This window comes from Ursus americanus, chromosome 9 (genome assembly GCF_024610735.1).
Source record: "Ursus americanus isolate L20-20 chromosome 9, mUrsAme1.1.p, whole genome shotgun sequence".
In the NCBI taxonomy this organism is placed as follows: domain Eukaryota; kingdom Metazoa; phylum Chordata; class Mammalia; order Carnivora; family Ursidae; genus Ursus; species Ursus americanus.
This window is the reverse complement of record NC_142135.1, coordinates 5,010,170-5,037,153: the sequence shown is the minus strand read 5'-3', so window position 1 is coordinate 5,037,153 and position 26,984 is coordinate 5,010,170. Positions and strand designations below refer to the sequence as shown.

The 26,984-nt window shown below is 49.3% G+C and overlaps 1 protein-coding gene across 1 annotated transcript in view; it reads right to left on the bottom strand.

The window, feature by feature from the left end:
- FAM135B (family with sequence similarity 135 member B) overlaps window positions 1-26,984 on the bottom strand; it is a 178,952-nt gene that overhangs the window by 88,731 nt on the left and 63,237 nt on the right. The window contains exon 3 of the mRNA XM_045812211.2: window positions 7,119-7,258. Coding sequence (XP_045668167.1) covers window positions 7,119-7,258 — 140 coding nt within the window. The remainder of the gene's footprint in view (window positions 1-7,118; window positions 7,259-26,984) is intronic.

Below are 26,984 nucleotides of genomic sequence, written 5' to 3'. Positions count from 1 at the left end.
AGGAAGGTTGCTTGCCGAATGCCAGATCCCAAAGCTGCCCCTGCTCAGTGGAGAAACCCGGGAAAGCACTGTGCTCCTGGGCCAGGACTCGGGCTCCTCCCCACGCCCAGGCTGGCCGGAGCCCTTCCCCCTGCAACCCCCAAAACCCTGCTTTCTAATTGCCATTGCAGCACACTCAATCCTGCCTATTACAACTGTTCCAGGTTCCTAACCTGGAAGCCCGTGATCCAAACTGTATCTGCAGACACAATTTGTTCAGTCTGCACAAAGCTGCAAGTTGCAACTCACAAATTGCAAACATCCAAAAATCAGGCAACTTCACATTTCTATTGTGAGTTTCCAGCTTCTATTAAAACAACAACAACAACAAAAATCCCTGGATCTGGCAATGCAGGGCTGGCATCTAGAAGCTTCATCTGGGTCAGGCTCCCTGCATTAACTGACAATCCCCGTCTGGCCTGTGGCTAAACCCCCCTGGCCATTTTCTTGCCTCGTGTCCACAGTAATCAGTCACCATTAAGGGAGAGAGTAGTCTTAATTCATTCTGGATCCCCAGCTCCCGGAATAGAGCCTGCCACATAGAAAGTATTCATGTATCCTGAGGAATAAATAAAGCTCTTCTCCACCCCCACTCCTTTCGGGTTTTGTTTCTTCGCAAAATGTCCTCATCCCACAAGGGTGGAAATCTCTTACCCAAAGGCTTCTCTGGAAGCACGTTCCCGGTTAAGCATAACTCAGGCAGAGACATATGGCTGGAATTTATCTTTAGGTCCCCAGGGTTTTAAAATTTGTTCAGAAAAAAAAAAGCATATAAAAGTTAACATTTTGCTGGACCCAAGTGCTATGAATAACTTCCGTTTCTAGCTTTGTTTTGCATAATCACAAACCTTGCTTCGTACACACAACCCAAGCAACGGAGCCTCTTGCCACCCGTTCCTAGGAAGTGAGACTGTCAAAGTAAGCCTCCCTAACCACCTCCTGAGCATGCTGGCTAGCAAAAATTCACCGTACACTCCAGTTTTAAACTTGCTGCAATTCCTTTGGAACCAGGAGAGGAATCCTGGGCCGGGATGAGCTGTGGCTAGATTGAGCCTGGCTATGACCTCGCTGATGTCTCAGTAATTTAATTCCAAGACGCTCCAGAATGAAGTCATTGGCTACTCTCACCACTGATTTCATCATAGGCTGTTGGCTGCCTTCCCCTCCCTCCAAACACACACACTCGTACATGGGCACATGCAGAAAGGTGCACACACACACACACACACACACACTTGCACATGCACGTGTGCAAACGCACTTGTACTCATGCCCTTCCACTGCTCTGTCCTACTTGGTTAAAGACCTCACCTCCCTTTCAGAGTCAATGTTTAGTGCCAGGAAGCCACGTAGTGCGGCACTGGGCATAGTAACAGGAGCTAGTATTTGCAGAGGAGCTCCTGGGGAGCAGTCCACAGCCCAGTCTATCTTGTTCAATGTGGAGAAAACCGTGAATTCAGAAATATTGTCCCCATTCACAAATGAGGACATTGAGGCTCAGTGTAGTAGCGAGTTCCCAATTCAACTTTCCCAAGGTCAGCTGGTGAGTGAATCCCACAGCCCAGATTCGGTCAAGGCTTCGTCTGATTCTTTGGCCTTTTTGTGTGATTTCTCTCATCTGTGTTGTTGGAGTTCACGTTCTCTCCCTGGTTGGTTTCGACACCCTCATAACAATGACTCTCACGTCTTCCCCTCCATTCTTAGCTTCTCTCTCTTTTTTTTTAATAAAGATTTTTATTTATTTATTCGACAGAGATAGAGACAGCCAGCAAGAGAGGGAACACAAGCAGGGGGAGTGGGAGAGGAAGAAGCAGGCTCATAGCAGAGGAGCCTGACGTGGGGCTCGATCCCATAACGCCGGGATCACGCCCTGAGCCGAAGGCAGATGCTCAACCGCTGTGCCACCCAGGCGCCCCCTTAGCTTCTCTCTTAAGCTGCCACACAGCCGGGTGGGAAAGAAGGAGACATCAGAAATCAAGCTATAATGGGTGCCCTTCTTGGCTCTACGCTGGACCAATCAACCTCTCTAACTTGGTTTTCTCATCTGGAAGACGAGGGTAAAATATTACCCTTATTCCTTAGACAGCACTGCACACAAAGGGCTGAGCACAGAATATGAACAAAGACCATTCTCAACAAATACTAGTTATTGTTGTTATTTCTAAATTACTGTGGGCCCCCCCCCCCCACCACAGGACCCTCCCTACACCCACCCCACAGGGCGGGCCTGCATACTGCTTGTAAACACAGACGTCCTGGTAAGACTGCCTGGGTTCAAATCTCAGCTCTACCACTTCCTAGCGGCATGACTTGGCACAGATTCCTTACTTTCTCCACGTCTCTGTATCGTCATCTGTGACACACCACAGCCCTGCAGTGAGGATTCGATGAGATCGCCCAAGCAAAGCACTCAGCACAGTGCCTGCCACACAACACAGCCTAATAAACACAAGATCTGCTCATGTTAAGGTCATATGGGTGTTATCATCACTCGACCTGAATTCCTATCACTCCCCAAAACACATGTGTCTTCTCCCAAGTACCCTGGGCTGTCAGCGGACCCCAAGCCCATTTCATGCCCAAACCATACCATCAACTCCCCGTGAACGTTCCTGAGCACAGGATGTGCTATATTCTCGGCTGAAATATAGCTCACGCTTTCCACCAGTCCCCGCTGTCGCCACCTCCGCGTGGTGCTCGAGAACACTCGCGTGGACCAGAGCACTGCCTCCCGCCCTGGAGCTTGGGCCCCACTTTCCACATTCCCGCCAGATGGACCTTTCCAAACCCCAGCTCTCCTCCTCCTGATTCCTGAGGGCACCTATGTTTTTAGAACAGGTAAGCATTCAGGGTTCAGCAGGGCATGCACGGGGCAGCATGCGGAGTCTTCAGCTCTCCTGTCCGGCCTCACCCCTGCGCTGCTTCCTACCCCACGGAGAACGATGTTTTCTTCCCCAGATCTGCCGTCTTCTTTGCTGCTTTTCCCTGCCCTCAATACGCTACCCTCGGTCTCGAAAGCTCTTCACAGCCTCCTGTGGGAATTCCATGCATTCTGTAAAAATTCAAAACTCTGAATCAACTCCCTCTGCCCGGCTCCCTAGGTCTGGGACGGGCTCAAGAATCTGCATTTTGAACAAGTTTTCCAGGGTTCTGTGGTGTGGGTACAAGGAATCCCACTTTGAGAAATGCTGTTCTTTCTTAAGCCTATAAAACTGCAACCTTGCTGATAAAGACCATTTGATGTAATCTGCCCCTCTCCCTCCTCAGGGCACTGAGCATCTTGCTGTTCAGAACTGCCCTCTTTGCCTTGGCTGCCGGGGAGCTGAGTGCTCAGTGTGTCGGCTGTCATTAGCAACGTCCAGCGCCATGGCTGTGTATTTTGGTCTATGACATTCATCCCGGGCTTCCTGGCTTTTCCACCCCCTTCTTGTGCTTTTCCTCTACTCTGGCTAACTCTGTTGTTGTTTTTTTTCCTTTTACTATTCTATGCATTTTGTCAGCCTTCCCAAATCCTCTGAGTGATTACACAGAGTGTATATAAATAAAACAGTCATCCTACCTTCACACTCACTCTTTGCAACCGTCATGAAAACAGCCTGTCTTATGCCTTAGACTGGGATGGCTTCTGTCCATGCTCATGTCTCACACTGACCCGTGCCCCCGCAGTGTGGACACAATCTTCATGCCTGCGTTTCCCACAGCACGTGCAACAGTGTGCTTGATGCGTAGCCGTCGTGTGTCTGTTCACAATGACGGGCTGTGTGCATACGGGAACACGAACTCTGGCCAAGTGGCTGTAGGCAGTGTTTGGGGTTGTCCAACACAGCAGATATTCACTGGAAAAGGGCTAATGCATCCATTCTCAATATACAATGTGTATGGACATATCTAACTACCTTTAATTGTCACTGCCTTGGGTACAGTGATGAACTGTAGCATTGTTTGCTGGTGTCTGGGTTACCCCAACACTGTAACAAATTGCTGGCTTGCAGAGATGACTGACTTGGTAGAGGAAGGAAGCACTATGTACTGTCACAAAGACTCCCTGTTCAACCTCAAAACCGAGGCTTGTTACAACCTCACGCGAGTTGAACTTGGGTGTTGGGAAAGGCCCCCAGCTGCTGGGGCGGGAGCACGTGGTAACTTCAGAGGAAAGGTGACCAAGACACCTGAGCAACGTGCAAACCCAGCCTCCCACACCCAACCCAGGGCCGGAGGGGCTCTGAGGTCAACATGCCGGAGGATGATGGTCCACAAGAGGTAAAGCGATGTTCTCTTGCCAGAATCTGGATGAGCCCAGTGTGAGCACACAAACTAATTTGGAGTTCCTTAACACTCAAAATAACCTCTGCGCTCTCTTCCTAAACTGGGCCCAGGAAGGAAGCAGATGATGCGGTCAAAATGAAGAATTTGTGTAGTTCAGGAAAGAGATGATTCACAAGGGGATGGGGAGGGTTTATGGAAAGCCACAGATGAGGGCCCGTGCGTCAGGGCTGGTCACCGCAGGACGTCCGTACCGCCCTGGACCAGGAGATACAGGCTGAGGGAGTGGTGATCAGAACTGGAGAGAAAGCTACGTGGATGGAGCCCTCTGACCTAAGCGGAGACCTTGGTTAAAGGTTTAACAACAGGCTCTCAGGAAGAAAATTAAAAACCCTGATTTACAGCATTGCCGATTTCTCTGGTGCAAATATTTCCACCACAACTCGTTTCCAGCTCCCCGTGTGACATGGCTGAATGGGGAGGTGGAAAGAGACGTGTACCTTTGGCTCACACAGCCAGGCTCCAGCACACTGCACAAGCAGCCCTCTCTGACCCAGCGGGAAGGAGCCTGAGGAATGAAGACTCTGGCCCCACTCACCTCCCTTCCTCCAATCACTTCCAGGCCTCTGAACCCAAACAGAAAACAGAAGGTAAGGCTACTACTGAGCAGAGAAGGCAATCAGCTCCAGGGTCCACAGCAGGTGGGGAAGGTAGAGAGGGGGACGATGCGCCAGCCAGCTCACAGGAGCTAGTTTGGGTCTCTTCGATTTTAATTACAGATGAAGTGTTTGTAGTCACTGCGATGGCACAAGAAAGATGGGGCTCAGGGTAACTGAAGGTTCACAGGGCACCCTGGGGATATTCGTTTCTGTTTGGAAAGAAGGGGGTTACAAAGCCCCTAGAAAGAGGGATTCCAAATTCAGGTCATTCGTTCACCAACTAAGTCATCTGCTCACGCCTGCCGGACGTCTCCAACAGAATCCTATGGCAGGCACCGGTGTTGTGAAGACAAAGAGAGGGACGCCAGCCCTGAGAAGCTCACTGATGGGGTGGGGGATGAGGGGCAAAACCTAAGATAAACACCATGCCCTTCCACCTTTCTGATGAAATCAACGGCTCCCTATCACCCAAGAATAAGCTCCGCATTCCCTCGCATGGCCCACAACACCAAGTCTGGCCGCACCTAGCTCTCCAAATTCGCCTCCTGCTCCTTCCCTCCACTCGCTGTGCAAGTCACCTTGGCTTATCGCTTTTGCTGGGACATATCAACCTCTTTCCCACCCCAGGGCCCTTGTCCTTGCCATGCCCTCTCCCAGGGATGCCATCTCCCTGAGCTCCCAGCACGCCTGGCTCCTTGGCCTTGGGATCTCAGCTCAATGTTGACTTCTCAGGGAGGCCTCCCCTGCCTGTCCCTTGTCCTCCAGGGAGTCAGCTCCATCTCGTGTGAAGGGCGTGTAGGAGCTGAGCTCTGGGCAGAGGCCTTGCAGGGTGGGCCCGCCATGCATTCTCGTCCACATTGGGTCCAGTGATAGCCTCACAGGACCTCCAACAGGGGTGCCAACCCCCATTCGTCTGCCCTTGTGGGTGCGTCTTACAGATGAGTAACTGAGCCCGCAGCAGTGGGAGGCTCAGGGATAGGACGTACGTGATTTATTTATTTTTCTTCACTGTAACATACTGATCTAACAGTAAAATATAGGCCCCAAGACACCAGGGATATTTTCTTGTTCACTGTTCTATCTTTAGCCCATAGTAGGTGCGAGTCAGTACTCAATAAATCTCCAATGGATTGATGGGTGGATGGATGAATGAATGAAGAATGAGTGACAGTTTTTCACCTCTAGCCACACAGTGGAGCCTGGTCACCACCTAGACCACAGAAGACGTGGATGGAAAGCCATGGGGCATGAGAGGAGGAAGGTATCACCCGGCCAGCAGGAGCTGTTCCACACACCACTTCAGGAATGTGAGTGGGGGACGTGTGTCTAATCTGACTTCCCTAAAATGGGAATACACTTCCACATCGTTGAAGATATTCTAGCAGGAAATGAGCAGCTGGGACATGGCGATGGGGCTCGGAGGTGGGACTGGGGAAGTGGGAGCAACGGCTTAGACTTCAGATACTCCTTTGAAATGTGTTCACCTGAGGAATAGAGAATTTTCAATCAAGTTTCCCACAAATGGAATGAGATCCCCAAGGTGTCTGGGCTTTTCTCATGCATGAGGTGCCGTTTCTACTTCTCTCCGTCTAAGGAACTCTTAGTTTGTGCGTCTCGGAGCCAGCTCCCTGATGGAACCATCGATGCCTCCCACAGAGCTCACCTCTCCATCCTGGGGCCCTTTGTTTATTTGTACACACAGCCGGCGTCGTGCACGTCACCCAGCAGGGTGGTGCTTTCTACACCTGTTTCCCTACGAAATTCCCAGTCCCTGGAGGGCAGAGTTCCTGCCACCTTCTGCAGCTTTGTCCCCCGTCCAAGGGCCCAACACAGAGCCCTGCACAAACCATTTACTTAGCAGGTGCCTGCTGACTGACTCCTTGATGGAGCCCCAGAACCGATGAGCAAACGGACACGTGAAGAATGAATCAAAGTGTCAGTCAGTGAGCTAAAGGAAACTGCTCGGAACATGGCAGGAGGAAGCATATGAATGGAAGAGCAAGTCCAAAAAAGAATAAATAAGTAAGTGCATGGGTTCTCTAAAGTCATAAATCCCCGTTGGGCTTTACAGCAAATCTACGGCTTCTCCTTCACTTACCATTTACCCAGCAATGGCTACCAAAGCGCTTGTGGCTGGCGGTGGATTGCAGGACTTACCCTTTCTCCGTCTAAGAGCAAATGAGCGCGGAAGATGACGGCGTCATTTATGGGGACCTCTTCGTTCCTGTATAAGATCTGAAAGACCCGGCTATGCATGGCGTTCTCATGGGCGCAGGCTGACTGCAGGCTGCTGCTGTCTGCAAAACAAGAACGAGTAGGAGCCCATGAACCCCAGGCCTGTCCTGTACCTGCAGCCCCCTCCACGTCAGTCCAGCTCAAGGAAGGTAATGGCCCCCAAATGCATGGTGCTGTCCAAAGATTAAAACCATAGAAGAACGACGTCCCATCCTACAAAGATTTCTGTTGAGTGAACCGGGCTGGCATCTCAGAAGAATCTGACCAACCCCTTACAAACCACATGACCTTGTCACGCAGCACTCCTCGGCTGGAAACCGGTGCCTGCTAAATTTCCCACCTGCTCACATGTCTCCTCCTCTGTGAGGCCTTCCGTAATCCTCCTCTCCGGAAATCAGGGAGGAAGAGAAGAACAGAGAAACAAGAACAGAAACGTCTTTTCCTTCTCCAAGGACTTCCTAGCGTCCACAGAATCTCTCTCCTGAAAATATCGTTCACGTAGCACGTATGATGTGGAAAACACTCTGTCTTGAGTTTCAGGTAAGTGTATTCTAATGGCATTAGACATCAAGTTTTCAAAAGAACTTGTTCGACTCGGTGGCTTCCAAAGCATTGTAAGTATACCCTCATCCCTAAACATTGTCTGCAAGTTGAGTCCAACCTCAGGAAGACACTTCTATCTGATGATGACCAGAGACTTGCCCACATCTGCTGATCAGAGTGATGGAAAGCAAACAGGTGAATTTCTCAGGACCACCTAACACATAAACTGCACCCTAAGGAAAATATAAAAATACTTTCAAATAAATAACGCTAATATTTCTATAATAGAAGGCAATGATTACCTATTCATAAAATAGTACTTTTTACACAAACAGTACCTAGACATAGAATAGTGTGAGACTGGACAGCTTCCAACATGCTTTCACGTACGTTACTTTTCCTCAATCCTTCCAGGAAATTACTAGGGAAGATTTCACTACAGACGAAGAGACCACGGCTCAAAGGGACAGAGGCAGGAGTCTTGGTGTTTGCGATGTGAGGGGCTCCGTGTGCATTCATCCTCCCGTCTCTCTATTTAACAGCCAAGAAGAATAAAATGCATCCATCTCCTAGCAAAAGGCAGTTCCTCTATAAATCACTACAGAAAGAATGAAATAGCATGTTTGCCAAGAAAGCCCAGGAAATAACAGGAAAAATCAGTGCAACCGGCAAAGAAAAACAGCTCAAGTGCCGTGTGCATCGTCCTCAGATGGCTTGAAGAATCCCCGGGAAGCAGGAACAAAGGGTCACTCTCACCCCCCAGTGCAGTGACACCCGAGCTGACACCTGCCTTGTAGCTTCGGAGGAGGGAAGAAAAACATGTAAAATCTCAGGTCATTACCAAGGCTGCTCCAATGTGCCTGCTCTAATTTGCACTTCGTCATGAAGGCAATGGAATCGCCAGGCTAATGCAGACCTATTTAGACCCGCCGGATTCAAACTGATGTGGCTTTTAAATAGAAGTGATCCTTGCGCACAAATGTCTTTCTGTTTTTATTTGCCGCACCGGCCCTTTCTCTATCACTGTCAAGGCCCAGCTGATCTATCAGCCAGCCCGACACCGTGGCAGAGGACGGATGGGGCAAAGACTCTGAAGGTCAGAGCAGCACTGAGCCGTCTAGCACCAGGAGGGACAGCCAGCAAAACAGTTCAATCACTGGTCTTTTTGGGCAAGTGACATCACCCCTTGTAACCACAGCTTTCCATGTGAAAAATGGGCATATCCACCCTGACCTCCTGGGATCCACAGAGACATAAAGAGCATAAAATAAATCAAGATCCCAAGACCGAGCACATACTGGGTGTGCAGTCTGCAGTAGGATGACCCTTTGTGCTTAGAAAAAGGTCTGCGAATTCTCTGTTGAATACAGTTCCACTGGCCACATATTTTTCTAAGATATTTTTTTAAAGATTTTATTTACTTATTGGACAGAGAGCGAGAGAGCACAAGTAGGGGGAGCAGCAGAGGGAGAGAGAGAAGCAGGCTCCCCGCTGAGCAGGGAGCCCGATGCGGGACTTGATCCCAGGCCCCTGGGATCATGACCTGAGCCGAAGGCAGATGCTTCACTGACTGAGCCACCCAGGCATCCCTTTTTTAAGATTTTAAAAATTTATTTTGGGGTGGTATGCTTGTGAGCAGGGGGAGGGGCGGAGAAAGGGAGAGAATCTTGAACACACTCCCCACTGACCATGGAGCCTGACGTGGGGTTCAATCTCATGATCCCGAGGTCATGACTTGAGCCGACATCAAGAGTCAGTGGCCACATTTCCATGGGAGATTAAACTCCTCTGACTTTGAGCAGGTTGACAAATGAGACCACAGGACTCAATGGTATTTACAGATCAGCAAATCCCAAAGTGCCCCCCTTAGGCCCAGGATGGGGCATTTCTTAGGGTCTCTGGGACTTCCTGGGTCATTTTCTTATCACTGTTAAGTAGGGCATAAAACAGGTGTCTTCTTACGAGGGAGGGCTCACTGATCATGGACACTCTCTGGGGTTGTGGGCATTGCTGAGATGGTGCCTGCCTGCTTCGTTCCCACTGGGTTTCCTCCCTCAACAAGGACAATGCACACTCTGATACCTTGCCCGTTATCTTGGCTCCCTCGTCCTGACATTCTGAAGGAAATGGGACTTTCTTCTCCTTGCAAGGCCTCTCCCTGGAATTCCCTGTACTGGCTCTCCAGCTCATCTTAGGGAGCCCTCCTTGGTAAACAGAAGGCGCTTACTCCAGCTCAGCCTCCTTGCATGCCCCAGCACTGGGCACCGAGAGATGAGGAACACGCATGCTCTCTCCAATCTTAAAGACCCTGGGGAAATTTCTTAGCTGTGGGGTAAAGAGCCACACCTCTCTTTAGAATGCTTTTACTTGTTTGGTAACTGGATTTCTACTCAAGTGCTCCAATGAGAAGGCGTAGACTAGAGTCTCCCCAAATACCTGTCTGCTTCTGCGTGTGTCAGAGTTGGTACGACGCATGAGTGTCTGGAAGGACAGCTGGAATGTTAAGGGCAAACAGGGTAGTGGAAAGAAGGTAGGAGAAGGAAGAAAAAGGAAAGGAAAGGAAAAGGAGAGGGGGGAGCAGGGGAAAGAAAATAGGGCAGAGGCAGAGGGACCCCTTCACGGCCCCCACCAATCAAAGAGTGGGTTTCAAACAGCTTAATCTGGAATTCCAGGCCAGAAGGCAAGAGTAAAAAGACTTTTAGGTTCTGTTGAGTCCCCCCCCCAACAAGTGACAGCAACAATCTGCATATCTACGTTATCTCTAAATGTCTACAACCTGGAGGATGACCTTCCCTCTTCTGGGCTCCCCACCAGCCCCAGGGGCCTCTGTGAGTGCAGATTACAGACTGTGGGTGCTGTTTATCTGATAATGGGCCGTCTGCCCCTGAGTGCAAGCCTGTGCCCCTCTCGTGAGCATTGACTCCACTAATTCCAAGAATGTGGCCATGGCTCTGCCTGCACGTAGGAGCTCCCCAGAGAATCAGGCTTGTGCTCCACAGTCAAAACTCTGGGAGGCTCCTTCCAACCCTCCAGGCCTGGAGACAACTGGGTGAGATGTGGACTATTGACCAAAGAAGATGCTGAACTATCCCTGAATTTTTTCAAACCCAGGCCATATTCCAGTGTGAGAATCCCAACATGTCAGAGCTCATGGAGATGGAAAAGCCGAGCTAGATTAAGAGCAACTCAATGTCAGGACCTTGGCTTCCTTATCTAAAACAGGACCTCTTCTCTCTCTCTCTCTCTCTCTCTAATAAATAAATAAGTAAAATCTTTTAAAAAAGGATAGATGGACGCCTGGGTGGCTCAGTGGGTTAAGCATCTGCTTTTGTCTAGGTCATGATCCCAGAGTCCTGGGATCGAGCCCCACATTCGGCTCCCTGCTTAGTGGGGAGTCTGCTTCTCCCTCTCCCGTTCCCCCTGCTTGTGCTTTCTCTCTCACTCACTGTCAAATCATAAATAAAATCTTTAAAAAAAATAAAACAGGACCTCTTTCAGTAAAGCAAAATTACTTTCTAAACTCCCCCACTCCACACTTCCTCACTGTATGGCCTTGGGCAACCCATTAAATCTGAGCTTAGATAAGGCAAGAACCCTGCCCTGCCTAATTTCTGTAATGAATCTGAGACTCAGATGCAATGAGGAGTAAAGGAGTACATTTAACTGTAAAATTCTCGAAACCCAAGCCGATTCATTCCTTCCTACGATGAAGATGATAATGATTCTTTATGCCAGGTGGTTTTCTGGCTACTTCTAGGGAGGACAGAAAGTCACCTTGAAGCCAAACTATTATGTTTTCTAACAGTTTTAAAGAATAGGCAGAAAAGAAAAACACCTTGAAGCAGATGTTCCCTGTTTCTCTAGAGAATGACCAGAGGGACTTCCTGTATCGCTTAAGTGTTTTCTGGCTGGTAGGACCAGGGAACACTCATTGTCAAGCTAGAGAGGTATGACATGCCCTTTTGTGATTCCTCCCAAGTGCTACTTTCCTTGGAGACCCTTGTCACAAGAGTACAAGTAAAACAATCCACGCAGGGAGAGTATAACCCCTGGGAGCAAACAGCCAAGGCGCTGATGACTCTTTCTGGAGTTTGGAACCGGGGAGACCCATTGGACTGGGATAAACTTTACCCAAACAAAGAGGTGTTAACATAGTGTATGCATAAGGCACTACCGTTTCCTGGAAATAAAGGTAGCTTGAGCAAAGCTGGACCCGAGGATGATGACTCTGGATGTTCACAATGGCCAAGGGTCCATGAGTAGAAGGGTTGGTCTGGTTACATTATGAGCTGGAAAGTTCTGTAGATCCATCTAACTTGGCACAAAGGTTGGGCTTTGAATAGCAATGGCTGAACACGTAAGTATCACCTAAAAAGTGATCATTGGAAGTCCTGAGGCAGGGCCCCCAAGCCCTATGCAGATGCCTGGACCAGCAAGGAGCTCCCCATTGAGTCCACAAGCCCCTTGAAACTCTAAAGAACCCCCTTCAACAGAACACCCGTATCCCATGAGAAGCCCCCATAGCAAGAGACAGATCAGACCCAGTTCCTTCCTAGCCTGGCTTTCAAAACAGGATTCCATTTTATTGTAAGCCCGGAGCTCCTCAGCCAATGTGAGACGGGGGAAGCAGGCTAGCATTTCTGCTAACAGAACATTCAGATACAAAAGCACTTCTGTGGAATATCTGAAGAGACGTGAATGTACTTGTACCTTCAATTTTTGAAGCACATCATATTGGTGACATCAATAAAAGGCTACATTTTAGTTGTCATTTGTATTGCCTTTTGAAAAAATAGAAACGTTTTTCTTCCTTTGTACTTAAAATATGGGATGCCCATGGAATAGTGAATACTTTGCTTTAACGAGCAAGGATATGAGTTTATGCCTTACCCATAATCCCAGATTAATATGTTTCTGTGTTTTTTTGCTATAAAACATATTCACGTATTCCTTAAATCCTTATTAATCACCTGCTATGTGTCAGGTCCCGTGCAAGACAGTGGGATTCAGAAATGGACAATCAGAGTTCCTTTTGGGGTGTATCCATCTCGCACATCTGTCCCGGGAGCAGGGAACGGGTAATTTGTTGCTCATTTCCACAGACTTCTCCTTGTCTGAATGCATTTCTCATCTCTCCAGATACACTGCGTTATTTGCAACACCTACATGGCCTACTTAACCATTTCAACTGAGGCGGGAAGTTGTGTACAATCAACCGCGTTGGAGCACGGACACTTAGTTATTAGCTACATGGTTTGGAAACATCACTTCTCTGTAAGCTATTAATAAATACGAAATTGTTCCCCCGTTGCGAATTGCTCCACAGAAGCTAGCCTGGGATCGGTCTGTGTTCTAGGTACTTTATATCCCTTATCTCACTTGACCTTGGGTATGGGAGTCTTCATTTTACTCACGAGGCGGCTCAGGACCACAGAGGTGAAGTCACATGCTCAGCAACAAATACAGCAGATGGTCCATCGAGGACTGCAAATCAGATGCTTTTGTTGCGTCTTTTCATCCATAAGTTTGTTTATTCACTCGTGCGTTATTTAACTAAACAACCACACAGGCCGTATGGTGGACATGATGCCAGTCACTGGTGATGGTACCACAACGACAAGGAATATTCTCCAACATTTCCCAACTTCGTTCTCTCCTCGCTGGACTCACACTACTCCATCACTTGTGTTTTGCAGAAGAAGAAGTGATGTCCTAGAAAGATGGAACAGTGGCCTACAGGGACACGGACATGCACGGATCCCATGCATGACATCATTATTAATGAGTGAGGGGTAAGGTGGGGGGCGCCCAGAAGTCTCTGAATGCCAGCAATAGTTCCAGCACCTAGGATATCGGACTCCTAGCCTACTCTGCGTGAAGAACCAAGTTACACAGCAGATACCACGGCCTGGCAGAAATTCATGTGTACAGAAACTAAACCTAAGAACGCAGAAAAAAACACTATTTAACCTACCGAAAATGAACAGGGGCTGCCGCAGCAATTCAGCAGTGAGCTTCTCCCATCTACACGGAGCGGGCTTAATTACTTAATTATAACCATGGCGACCTACCTATTAGAGGGAGCTCAGTAAGGCCAGCACTCGATAATACTCTGTTAGCCAGTAACATGCACAGCTCTATAATCTCAAATGTAAAAGGCCAGCAGGTCACCTCTAACAGACTCCAGTGATCCACCTGGCTTCCTTCCGATCTGTCCTAACCGTCCAGCCAACTCGGGGGCTTCCCTGTGCCTTTCAATGGCAGAGTCCAGTACACAGCCTCCTGCTTTTGCAAGACCAAGAAATGGAGCTGAGTGAAATGCCTTGCATTTGCCCTGGGCTCTGCCATTTGTCCTCTGTGTTCCTGTGAACAATGAACTTGCTCACAGGTGTGAGCCTCAGTTTCCTCCCCTGTGAACTGGGGATGGGAGAGAACTCCCGTTCCAGGGCTGGAGAGATCGAAAAAGACAACCCGTGAGAGCACAGGGGGCATGGGGGTAACATGTAACAGGTGCGGCTACGTGGACAGCAGTGTGTCGCGGATGTGACTGTAAAAAGGACTCACAACAGAATTCCACCAGCTTCTCGTAAAACTCTCAGGGGACGTGCAAGGGGAATCCTCAAGTGCCCTCAGCTCTGGAGAGAGAGCAGGCTTGGACCAAGTCAGGAGTGAATTGTTTGCAAGGATGGAGGAGCATGGAGAATCTCTATTTCCTCGTTGAGAGATTTGGGGTGAACTTTAACTCCCCCAGCCTCAGTTTCGAGGAAAAAATAACAATAACTATGGCTTTTTATTGCTGGCCATCTTGCTTCCCCCTCAATGCCATAGGATGTCTCCTCTTGTGTCTCCCACCTCTCCGCATTATAGACCCCCATCAGGGTCTTGGACTCGCATCTTTTCTCCTTTATGGGCTCTTCTCCCTCCCCAGGGGACCCTAGCCACTTCCAACACTTTATATACCACTTAGAAGCTGAGAGTGCTCACCCGTGTGACGCTAGTCCCATCTCTCTGCTGCGGGGGTGGGCACGATCCCTCAGCCCCCAGACATTCCTTTGATGTTGGATACACACCCTAAACTTAAATACCCGCGACAGAACCTCTGCTTTTGTGTCCCAAATGTGCTTCTCCCCCACTCTCTTACCCATAATACTGCAATGCTTCCTGGTCATCTCTGATTCCTTTTCCTCCCACCCCCTTAGCCAATCATCTGCGAATCCTGCAAATTCACATTCAAAATGTGGTTCTGATTAACCTAATGCTTTCTCTGTCATTTTAGGATTTTCTTTCAATATCGAACATGCTTCTATTACCACGCTTGTGTCTGTTAATATAAAATATAAACCGGACGCCGTCACCCTTCGTGGCCCTCGGAATAACATCTAGGTCCTAAATGATCAGCGTGGACGCTGCAGTCAAGGCAAGGGCTGAGCACAGAGCTGGTCTCCACGCGGTGTCCAGGCCTGGCAAATATTTATAGAGTGCACGGCTGCCCAAAGCTCCAAGTGACCTAATCCCTGAGAATCTGGCAGCGGCGTTTAATAAACCTTGTGGAAGTGAGCTGAACATCAGCTCGAGCAGCCGGCTGCAGAAGCTGGCTCTGTTTCCTGCTACGTCCTCGCGATGGCCCGGCACCCACGCTGACCCACGTTCCCCTGCAAACAACAGGCGCCAAGCACGCCTGAAAGGCACAACATGGGGTTTTCTGAGATGGGTTAAGGCCCTGTCTTCTAATCCTGAAACCCATTCTGTTAGTAAGTCATTAGGAGACAGCAAATGGGAGACAAAGAGCCCTATTTATGCGATTCCGACTTTCCTGAGCAACCTATCTGCCTCAGCCATATGCTTCCCAAGGACGACGAAGACCAACCACAATTGCAGCTAATTGAGTATTTGTGGGAGCTGCAACGACCACGTCCAGGCCCAGTCACGGTAGCCAATATGTTCCAAGGAGCACAGAGCCATTCCCCAGCCCACGGTGACCTCAGCCTTGATGGGAAGCCACAGGACGTAGGAGGCAGCTGTGACTTGCTACCACAACACCAGGGACCCCCCAGGGTCACTGCCGAGTAGCTGAGAGCAGGTGGTCACTCTGCCTTCTTCCACAGAGATGGACGGCCCCTCCAGAGGGAGAGCCAGCCCTGCTGCCTGGGGCTGAGCCAGGTCTGACCTGTCCAGAAAGATCAGCAGCCTCAGCCCCCTCCTGCCTCCAAGCCTGCCCCTCCTTGAGCCGTGAATGAGTGGAGCTCTTTCCTGTCCCAGGGCACTCTCACCTGGACCTTGTCCTCCTCTGCCTCACGTTTCCCTACTGCACTCCTGCATCCCGCTCATCAGGGCAAACACCTGGCCGCGCCTGCAGCTGGGCGAGGGGGCAGGCTACTCTGAGCTGGCTAGTGCAGGTGCCCAACGATCAGAAGAAATGCCAGGAAGAGTGATGAGCAGGGTCCTGCCGGCCATCTGCTGTGCTGGGCATACCTCCTCGATTTATGGGTTGGAGGGAATGTGAGGATCTGGGGGAGGGGCCAGGCCCACGAGCCAAGGGGGTGGGGCACTCGGAAAGTTTAGGGCAGGGGCTGCAAGGACAACTGTATGCGCCAGAAGCACTGGCAGAATACCGCCCCTGTTTCAAGCGAGCAAGGCACCTTCCCCGCACGTGCAGGTCAGCCCGGCCATCCTGGCTGAGACCTGCTCCTGCAGCCAGGCTTTGCGTTCTCAGCCCCCATCTTTCATCCGTCACCTCCTCCCTCTAAACCCCGGGGTGGCCCAGAGTGGCCTGAGCTGGTCCTCCAGGACACGGATGGTCCTGCACATTCCCCTTCCCTCCATCAGCTTCTTGTCCTGCTGCAGGACATCTGTGCCAAATGCCACAGAAGTGCAGTCTGTCCATGTGTGGACTTGGGAATTACTCCAGGGCCTGTGCTCCCCTCTCCGACTCAGACCTCCTCCGTCTCTCAAGGCCCCCAGGCTCTCCCGCTGGCCTGCATGCCTTAGAGTCCCAGCTCGACCGGTGATCTGGATTCCGATGGGTCTCCCTGACTCACACCTGGCCCAGCCAAGCCTGGCAATTGACCTTCAACTCCACACGCAGCAAGTGCGGGACAGAAGGGTTGCTACCACACGTCCTGAACAAGCTCTGGGATCCTTCTTCATCTGCACGTCTGCCCTTGCCCCCGCCAGCTCCCACCCACAGCTGGGCCAGTCTCAGGCACAGCAGGAGCGTATACAGCAAACACCCGCTTATTTGGTGTCGGCACTTCAGGGACTAGGAGCCGAGGGCCTGATGCAGGAACTGATCCCTTTCCATCTTTCTGACCTATTTCAAATGCTTTCGCTGCGAGCAATGGCCTCACCCCTGGATCCCATACATTTACTCTTCAATACCACTTAGCGTTCAGAAGATGCTCTCGTCCTATCCATTGCTCCCCCAGACACACACCTGTGTGGAATCACCTGTTGAATCTTGCACTCCTAACCTATCACAGATGATCAATACAGTATGCTTGGTCAACTATACAGATATGTCAAGAAGGTGTGAAGAACATTCAAGAGCTTCTTTAGAGGCTGCTGGGACCTGGCAGGGGGCACTGAAAAGCTTGGGTTAGAGTCTACATTTTTCCTTAGTACAAGGTCATAATGTTCTTTGAATTCCTTTGCTTTCTGTAAAATGGAGATGTAATCTCTAATTACAGAGTGGTCATGAACATCGAGCCAGGCGATAGAAACGAGTGTCTACGGTTCACTATAAATGAACGTTATTGTTCAATGTTCTAATCACTTTCTTAATTATGTTTTTTGGTCAGGAGGTATTAGCTCAGAGTGACTTCCACCACGCCAAACACAAGTTCTTCCTGATTACACCTGTTTGTTTACTGATAATTTTCAGAGGTCCTCGCATAGTGCTTGCCCCAAGTGGGTAATCTGTAAACGTATATACATACACACAAATATATTTATACACGTATATCTAAAGATTTTATTTTTGTGTTGAGAGAGTGTGTGTGAGCAGGGCCAGAGGCAGAGGAAAAGCGAGGGAGAGAATCTCAAGCAGACTCTGTGCTGAGCGTGGACCCTGACATGGGGCTCGATCTCACAACCCTGAGATCATGATCTGAGCCTAAATCAAGAGTTGGACGCTTAAGTGACTGAGCCACACAGGCCCCTCCTAGAAATCTTTTTTTTGAATATTCTTTTTCTTTGGAATTTTTCCCCACTTAGCTTTCTGCTTTTCATCCATCAAGGCCCTCCTCATTTTGTCCCTTCTTCGGAAGTTCTTCCCTCCGAGCCCCAGCAGGGATAATTGCCCCCTCCTCTGTCCCCAGAACATTTTGCATCAGCCTGTAAGGACACCCGTCGTGCAGACAGACAGCTCTCTGTGTTTTTCTGTAACTAGATTGAAGGTTCCTCGAAGCCTGCAGAGCACGTCGCTCACCACTGTGCTCTTGGCGTCTAACAAGGCGCTTGGCATAAATGGCACACAATTAATATTCTTTAATGAATCGAAAGCCTCATCTTCATCTCAAAATCCTGCCCGTGTCTCAATGACCTTTCTAATGTCACCTCTTCATGGAGATGTTCCCATTCAGTGTAGTTAAGAGCAGCCAGGCTCTGAAATCCGATCTGCATTCAAGTTCACACTCTCCACTCACTTGTAAATTACTTACTCTCGGGAGCCTAATGTTCTTCATGTGTAACCATGAAACCCTCTTCTTCTAAAGGGTCATTGTGGTAGATAAGACAATGACTGGTGTAGTTATTGTTACTGAAAACACACATCTACCCCCACTTTGTCTTTCTGTCCTACACCATTGTTGTGTCCCATATGGTTCAACTTCTATTTATTCATCTTGGAATCCCCTTGTCCCCACCCACCCACTGCCAGCATCTCTACCCTCTACCAGCCTTGTGAAGGCACAGACAATAGGCCAGTCATCTGGGTCTTCCCAGTGACCTAGGTGAGTACTTGAATAAACTAAATGCTCAATAGGAATCTAGCAAAATAAGGGTAGGGTTAGCCTGGGGACCGTGATCAACCCCAGAGGAAGACTGAGCCCTCACGAGGGAAGGCAGCTTTTCCTTTTTCATCTCTGAGATGCTGTCCTAAGTCTCAGAATCCACACATTCAATATGGGGGCTGACAGCTAAAAGAAAATCACATAGTTCTATAAACCCATTTCACAGATAGGAACTAGGAGGCTTAGGGAGATGGAGAATCCAGCCCAAGGGCAGAACCAGCAGTGAAGTCCAGAATCCGGCATCCCGGTTGAGGGCCCCACCTCCTGCCCCCTCCCCGCCCTGCCCTGACGCTCGCTGGGGCACTGAAGGGCTCTTGCCAAGGATCTCTCAATGCCTTTGTGTCCGAGCAAATTCCATAACCAGCATCTGAAAGTCACAGCAGCACCTGCCTGGGTGTCAGCCAACCTTAGCCAGTTGGCTCCAAAAATCAATGCACACCTAGGCCTACGTCCTCAGAATCAATTATTGCAGCTTTAGATTCAATCACCAGATGGCCCGCTAAGTCATGCTCGTTTGTCTTCCCATCTCCACCTTGGCAAGGAGGCAATCCTGCCAGCCTGCGGTTTATGCACCACGGCTGCTATCCCCTGGCCAGTGTAAGCTGTCGGGGTCCGGGGACAGGGGGACAGCTGGACGTCCTGGGCAGCCAGCCCCACCCAATGCTGGGCTGCCAAACACATGGCTCCACACTCCTCGGACCACACAGTGTCCTGGCATTGCTGGTCTACACATCTGGGTGAGTTTCTTGGGGCTCGGTCATGCTACAGCTCATCTCAACAGTCACGCCATTTGGCATCAGGCCAGAGAAAAAGTAAACTTCTAATGACTATTTCAATTATTTTTTCTTCTTAATTTACATATTCAGCTTCTCCTAAACTAGTTTCTTCCCAATGGCTTTTAAATACCGTCAACTTTCTCTCATTAGAATTCAAATACATACAGAAGTCAACACTCCAAGCTCCCCCACGCCACTACCCTATCTCCTCCCTTGCCGGAGCAAGGAGCTCAGCCAACCAATGTCTACTGGCGGCTTCTGCTCTTCATGACCCCACTCTCTGAGTCTCCCTTCTTCCCACAAAAAAACAAAACAAAACAAACAACAACAAAAACCTGGTTCCTGGCCCCTTATCACCACCAAGAGAGGACCCAACACACTGCTCAGATTCTAGGGGAAGTGTGAGCCCATGTCAGGCTCAACACCCCCATGGCCCTGCCATGTTGGTCAGCTCCTCCTCTCTGAAAGTCAGGGGTGCCTACACTCCTCCACGGCGCTTCCTACCTCCCTTCCAGGGGTTTGTTTTGCTCCAAAGCACAATACCACTGAGGCTTACTGATGGTCTCTTCCTCCAACCAGAATGGAAGCCCTAGGAGACCAGTAAGGTTGCCTGCTTGCATTCTGAGTCGGGTACATAAAATGGAATGTAACACACAGGCACTCAATGAAATGTATGTCCCTAACCCGTACTTTTCCTCTACGTTCAGGACCTGTACAGTAAGATGATACCTGCAACTTCCCGCTTGGATTTTCGAAGGCATCACACATTTAACCTGTTCAAAAATAACTTTTCCAGGGCGCCTGGCTGCGACTCTTGATCTCAGGTTATGAGTTTGAGCCCCACGTGGGGTGTAGCGATTACTTAAAAATAAAATCTTGAAAAAAAAAAAAAAACTTTTCTGTCTCACACTAGAACAAAAAAGAAAAAAAAGCTAAAAAGCTGGTTTCTCTTCCAAGATTCCTTATTTTAGTAAGTGGTTCTAGGATCCGGTCTCTCATGGAAGCCAGAAATCTAAGAGCCGTCCTTGCTGTATTCTCCCTCACTTTCCAAATGTAATCCCCCAGCAAACGCTCCCACTTCGCTCCATCTCAGCCACCAGTGGATTTACCCATGCTCTCCCCACCCCTCACCTGGCCCATCGAGGGACTTCATTCTACTCCACCTGGCCCTCCTGTGGACTGACTCCCCACCATGTCTCCAGAGAAGAATGTTTCCAATATGCAAATAGCCTTCAGAATCTTTCCACACCTCTCAGGGTAAAAGGAAACAATTTCTCATGACCTCCTCAAAGCCCATTTGCCCTCCCCACCTCTCTCTGTCTTCGTCTCACCCCTGGCTCCCCTACTCACTGCCCTGCACCCACACTGGCCAGTCAGTCCCTCCTTGTCACCCCATCAGTGGCGCCCATGCTGTTCCCTCCACCCGCAGTGGGGCTTCCCTTCCCTGAGGACCCAGCTGACTTCTGCTCACCCTTCTGCCCTCAGTTCAGACATCTCTTTTCCCAGGAAGTGTTTTCTAATCTCCCTCACAGGGTCAAACCCATAATTACAGAAGCTCTCACTCCACAATGCACCTCTCTGAGGGTCGTGATATTAGCGGGCATAAAAATGGCCCCCTCCTATGTTAGACTAAGTCCTGGGTGCCCACTAGGTTCTTTCTGCTCAAACAGACCTAAAGCCTACAGAGCAGTTCAGTAGCTGCTTGATAGATATTTGTTGAATGTGGAATTAAAAAATATGTATTATTAGTTTTGACAAAAGCAAAAAGCTATTGACTCATTAACATTTTTAATTAAAAAAATTCATTTCCTTCTCGCCTGACCATTACAAAAAATTACAAAAAGAGAGAGAAGTCTAGTTATCCACTTGAGAAAAAAAGTGAACAACCCAACTAGAGCAATGACTCAGAAACACCCAACTCCTTGACTCCACTCTTTATAAACTCTCTGAGATCCTGTTTCCTCCTTCGAAAATAGGAACAGAGGTACTTTCCTCCAAAGATTGTTCGGAGGATTTATAATATTTACAAAATACCAAGCACAGTGGCTGGTATATTCAGCTGCACAATCAACAGAAATTTATTAGTGTCATTGGTACCGATCCATAAAAATGTGGGTCAGCCATTGGTACGTACTTCAGAAGACTGAGGTGAAGTACATTTACCTCAAAGAAGATAAACAAGAACATTCATTTTCAGGAGTCATGACTTTTATTGTGCTTTAAACTTTAACAATATCGACCTGACTGCTCTAAACCAAAGCAATCAATACTGGGGAGTGTGTGTCCAGGTGAAGCTCTCAAACAGATAGAGGTGAGAGGAAGGGCTCTTTCACTGACACCTGGGAGTGATGGGAGAGCTTGTCGTTCGCTCTCATGCCTCCATCCAACCGTCTGTCCACCAATTCAGCACAAAGCCCTAAAGGGAGGGAGAAGATGGGTCCCTGGCTCTTGTGTGCAGCAAGGAAGCGAGAGTTTCTGTCTTCCTGGAACTTACGCTATACTATGGGGAAAAACCCAAAAAACGCAAGTGATCCTTCAGTTATAACGTCCTACATGCTGCAAAAATCAAGACTGAAGGAAATACGGCACACTTCATCTGGAGTGGGGGAGCTCACGGTCTAAAGATGAAAACAACTGTTTTTCTTAATAGCAGCAAGATTGGGGCGCCTGGGTAGCGCAGTCGTTAAGCGTCTGCCTTCGGCTCAGGGCGTGATCCCGGCGTTAAGGGATCGAGTCCCACATCGGGCTCCTCCGCTGGGAGCCTGCTTCTTCCTCTCCCACTCCCCCTGCTGTGTTCCCTCTCTCGCTGGCTGTCTCTCTGTTAAATAAATAAATTTAAAAAAAAAAAAAATAGCAGCAAGATTCTTTAATGAAAGCTTTTCACACACTTGACATTACGAATCTTTGATTATAACATTCAATTATCACATACGAAACAAAGGGCCTCGTTTTTACATCATTAATTGTTTAAAATGATTTAAAGTTCCATGATGGGTTTTTTCTTTTCTTTTTTTATTTGGATTTTTTTTTTTGCATTTTTTAAAGTTTTTATTTAAATTCCAGTTGGTTAACATACAAAAACCGCCAATTTTATGGATTATTAAAAGTGAAGTTTGACGGGCCACGACTAACCCTCAAACCAACGTGAAGGGCCAGACTCAAAAGCAAGGCTCAGGAGGGAGAGGGTGGGAACCATGGCTCCTGACCCTCGGTTAGGTCAGGGGGGTCACATGCGTCAGGTGGAGAAGCAAGAAAGGATTTTGGAAAGAGCGTATACGTAGATGTTTGGAAAGAGCCCTTGCTGGGAAGTCAGTCTCTGTACCTCCTCCAATGGAGGAGAGAAAAGAGGTGTCACCTCCTTTCATCCAGACATGGAGTGCCTACTCAGACAGCTTGATGCAGACCCCCACAGTCTGGGGACCAGAGGGCCAGTGCACGTTTCATGCCTCAGAAAGTGATGGTCCACAGGATACAGACTGATGTATTAGGATAAGCTTAGACATCTGGAATTTGAAAGGAGGCGTTGCTTACGGACCAGAGTTGAGACACGTGGGAAGGAGAGCTGGCCTGGTGCTATTTTAAGGCCGACCCAAGGGGACCATCTGGAAGGACAAGAAGACCCCAGCAGGGAACATCTGTGTGACTGAAACATGCCCAGTGAGGAGTTAGAGATGCCGGGCAGGCAGTCAGCAGGAGGTGCTGGGAGCGGCTGGTAGGGGCTCCAAGGGTGCCCCAAAGTAGCAGCATGGAGCCTTGGCTGGAAGCAAAGTGATAATGAGGCCAAACAGACCCAGGCATAGATCCTGTCCCACCCTTTACCTCCCTAAGCCTCAGTTTCTCCTCCTGTAAGTGGGAGTGTCCTTACAGGCTCAGATTGTTGGGAAGAATAAATCCTAACGGCGTGAAAGGAGAACTCATCTGGAACATGCTAATAGGCAGAATCTTTGATACACTGGACTTGAAAGGTCGGACTTTATGACAGAAATTACCTACAAACAAAGTTAAAGGACAAGCGACAGCCCAGGAGAAGAGATTTTCCACCAGATCAAAGAATCTCTCTGGAAGATGCATTTGGCTGGAGGTAGGGAGCAAAACTGCATCACAAAGGAGCAAATGACCCAAAGAAAAAGAAACAAAAGTTATAAATGGGAAATTCACAGAAGGGGAAATAAAAAGGACTAATACCCACGTGAAAAGGTGGGTCAACCTCAGGGAGATGCAAACGAAAACATGATACTAGGCGTCACCCCTCTAGATGTGCGGGGAGAGTCTCATACACTACGGATGGGAGTTTAAACTGGCCCGGTGAGATGCAGTTTTGGCAGTCATTGTTAAAAAAAATTAAATCTGCGCACCCTGAGACTGACTTAGCGGTGGGGCTTGTTGTAATCTCCCCTAGAGAAGCCCTCCACATGTTTGCACAAGGACGCGTGCACGAATGCTTACGGAGTCATCTCCATTTACCAAAGCCCCCCAAAGACTGGCATGCTGGTACTTGCGTTAACAAGTGGCTTTCCAAACACCAGGCTTCTCGTGTTTGCGGATTTCCGGCTGCAACCAGTCCCACCCATGGCCAGTTTTAAGCTACTAGGTGAAGTCTCTAAACCCGGGAAGAGAGGAGCAGCTCTGGGGAGCTGGTGCAAGCCGACTGCAAGACCCCGCGGGCCCAACAGAGCATGTGAACAGATTTTGTAAAGGTAAGAAAACCCAACATCTACATAGTACCTGATGGTGAGTAGAGCATGAAATAAAAACAAGGCAGAGGACACACAGCAAGTGAGTAATGCTTTCTTTGGGAAGGGGCGAGGTCCTGCCTTTAGATAGTAGTCAAAGAGATCTTAAGCCTTCTTTGTAATATGCTCAGGGAGGTCACTTATGTAACAAAATGAACAGTGCGAAACACTGAAGTAACATAGTTGTATTCATTATGCGGCAAATGAATGGAATGGCCAATCAATGCGGATTTCTCCATTACGCTCCCTCCTACCATGGCCTGAGGGGAAGCAATCCAGTCCGCTCATGCAAGCATTACATACATTGTTACCGAGTGCCCACTTCGTTCTGCAGGAGAGTATGGCGGCCAAAAATATGGACATCAAATTCCCCAGCCTGGGGGAGCTCATAATCAGCTGGTGAGTGATTTGCACGGTATAAGGGTGGAGAAAGGGAGGAAGGAGGCACGTTGTGGGTGCGACACTGGCAATGTCTGGGGTGTTGGGGGGGTAAATCTGCAGGTTGGTACAACACCAGAAGGATCTAGAGTAAAAGAAGGTAAGGGAAGCAGACGGAAGGGCAAGCTAGAAGCAGCCACACGGAGGGGAGAGATCCTGGTAAAGCAGGCAGAGGGGACGCAGCAGGGGCTGTGGGGGAGTGCAAGAAGCCCTTGGGACTGGAACTTGGCAGGCAAACAGGCTGTGGGGGGAGCTGATACCACGCAGGAAGGAAGACCGGTGCTGGGAAGTCTCAAGACCAGGGCCATGTTGGTAAACAAAATATTTTAGTAACAGAAGCAAACAAAAATGTGAAATTTTTCGAAAACAAATCACCAGAGGACAAAGTCTCCTGGAAACCTTTTCTAGGACATGTGTCCAAGATTCTCCACCCTGTGGAGCCTGGAAGAGGTGCGGTCACACTGCGGGTCTGCAGTAAAGACGGGTTTCCTTCCTGGCATGGTGCTTGCCTCTGCAGGCTGGAAGTCTACCTGCAACAGGGGTCCTCCTGACCCACTGGTGCTGTCCGGAAAGTGATCCCTGCATTTGCTCTTCTGTCATCCATGCACCGTCCTGCTAAGCCTCTATTGCCCACTGTCAACTTGAATCCTCATTTCCTTGGGCACATGTCCAGTTTCTTTGTGGATGAAAACCTTTTCTTCCTTCCTTCCTCCCTCCCTCCCTTTAAATACATTCTCAGCTCAGCCAGCAGCATTAGAGACTTTTCAACTGTCAATCAAATCTCAGAGCATCACATCTCAAAGGAGGCAGATTCCTGCACACTGTTCTCCAAGCCTCCACAATCAGGAGAAATCAGCTCATAATCACCATGAAACCCCCACCTAAAGGGAATCACAAGCCTTGGATAATGGAGGGTTTTCTTCTCATTTTCTACCTTGCACTTTCCCCTCAGAGCCGTTGAAGAATGTACCTGCAGATGAATGGGTCCATGGAGTAATGAGAGAATCATGCCTTCACTCATTCAATAAATAGTTCCCAAGCTCTGCTCAGGTTGGCTTGGCTCTGGACCCTCCCCTGCACTGTGCCCACCTCTGTCGTGTCTTCCCAGGGCAGGGACCGGGACACCTCATTCTCCAGAGTCATCCCCAGCACACTTCAACTAGCCCCCTCGGTACTGGGCTCACCTGCAGCCCGTCAGCCCAGCAGCTCTGTTCACACACCTGCTTTGCAAATCGTGTTCCATCTCCAGCATCCTGGGAGCTTCTCCAAGTGCCAGCCAAAGTTTTTCTCTTCGTTTAATTTCATGATCATGAAACATCTAATTAACTCAAGTGGCAGGGCACCACCAGCCCGAGGGGTCAGCTGGCGATGGGAGAGGTCATCCGTAGCACTGCGCACAGAGGAAGCTGAGATGGTCCGAGGTCACACACAGCAGGCCAGAAGTGTAGCCGGGACACTTTATAAAGAAGATACAGAGTGTCCAGAGCTTTGAAGCAAGGGTTTTAAATGCTGCACTGCTTCTCAGGAGGGAGGATCAACAGAACACTCCGGAACCCGCCATCAGAGTCCCCGTCGTGAAGCACTGCTGAGCTCCTCGTGAGGCAGGGGGTGTGCTGGAGTCAGAACCTGTCCACCCCTGGTGAGGGAGATGAAGGTCCCATCTAAGGCATGTGTCAGGGCAGCGACAAGTGTTATTCTGAACATGGGGAATGCGCAATGATATTGGGGTCGGCGTTGAGCGGGATTTAAATCTGCGGAGAAATAACCCATGGAGGGTTCACGTGGCACCCAACCCTGGATGCCTGTCGGTCTCCGGGGAGCAGTCAATGCCTGCATTTTGTTTCCTTTGCAAGAGAACTCAACGGTCTCAACATAGCCAACACTCTAATCTCTAACATGTGCTGGTTTTTTTTTTCCCTTAAACCATAGTTTTTCTCCTAATTTCAAGGGGAAAGGCCCCACTTAAGAAACGCAAACTTGGCTCGGGAGATCCAGCTTGGTCCAGCTGTCTGTTGTGTCTGTTGATGTTCACTTCCAGTAGCTTATTCCTGCACTGTAGTCGCGTCCACTCAGGAGAGCAGAAGGGGCTCCACACCTTTTGAGCAGAAAGGGACCCAGTGCAGGCATTCGGACACAGAGGTACTGGATGGGCTGGCAACGCCACAGGGAGGGGGTGTCGGTGCTCATGGATTCCAGGAGCTGCCGCTGTCCCTGGAGCTCCAACTTGCTGCTGCTCACCTGGAAACACTGCCAGCGTGACCGGGGCTGCGGGAACTCGCTGCTGTTGCA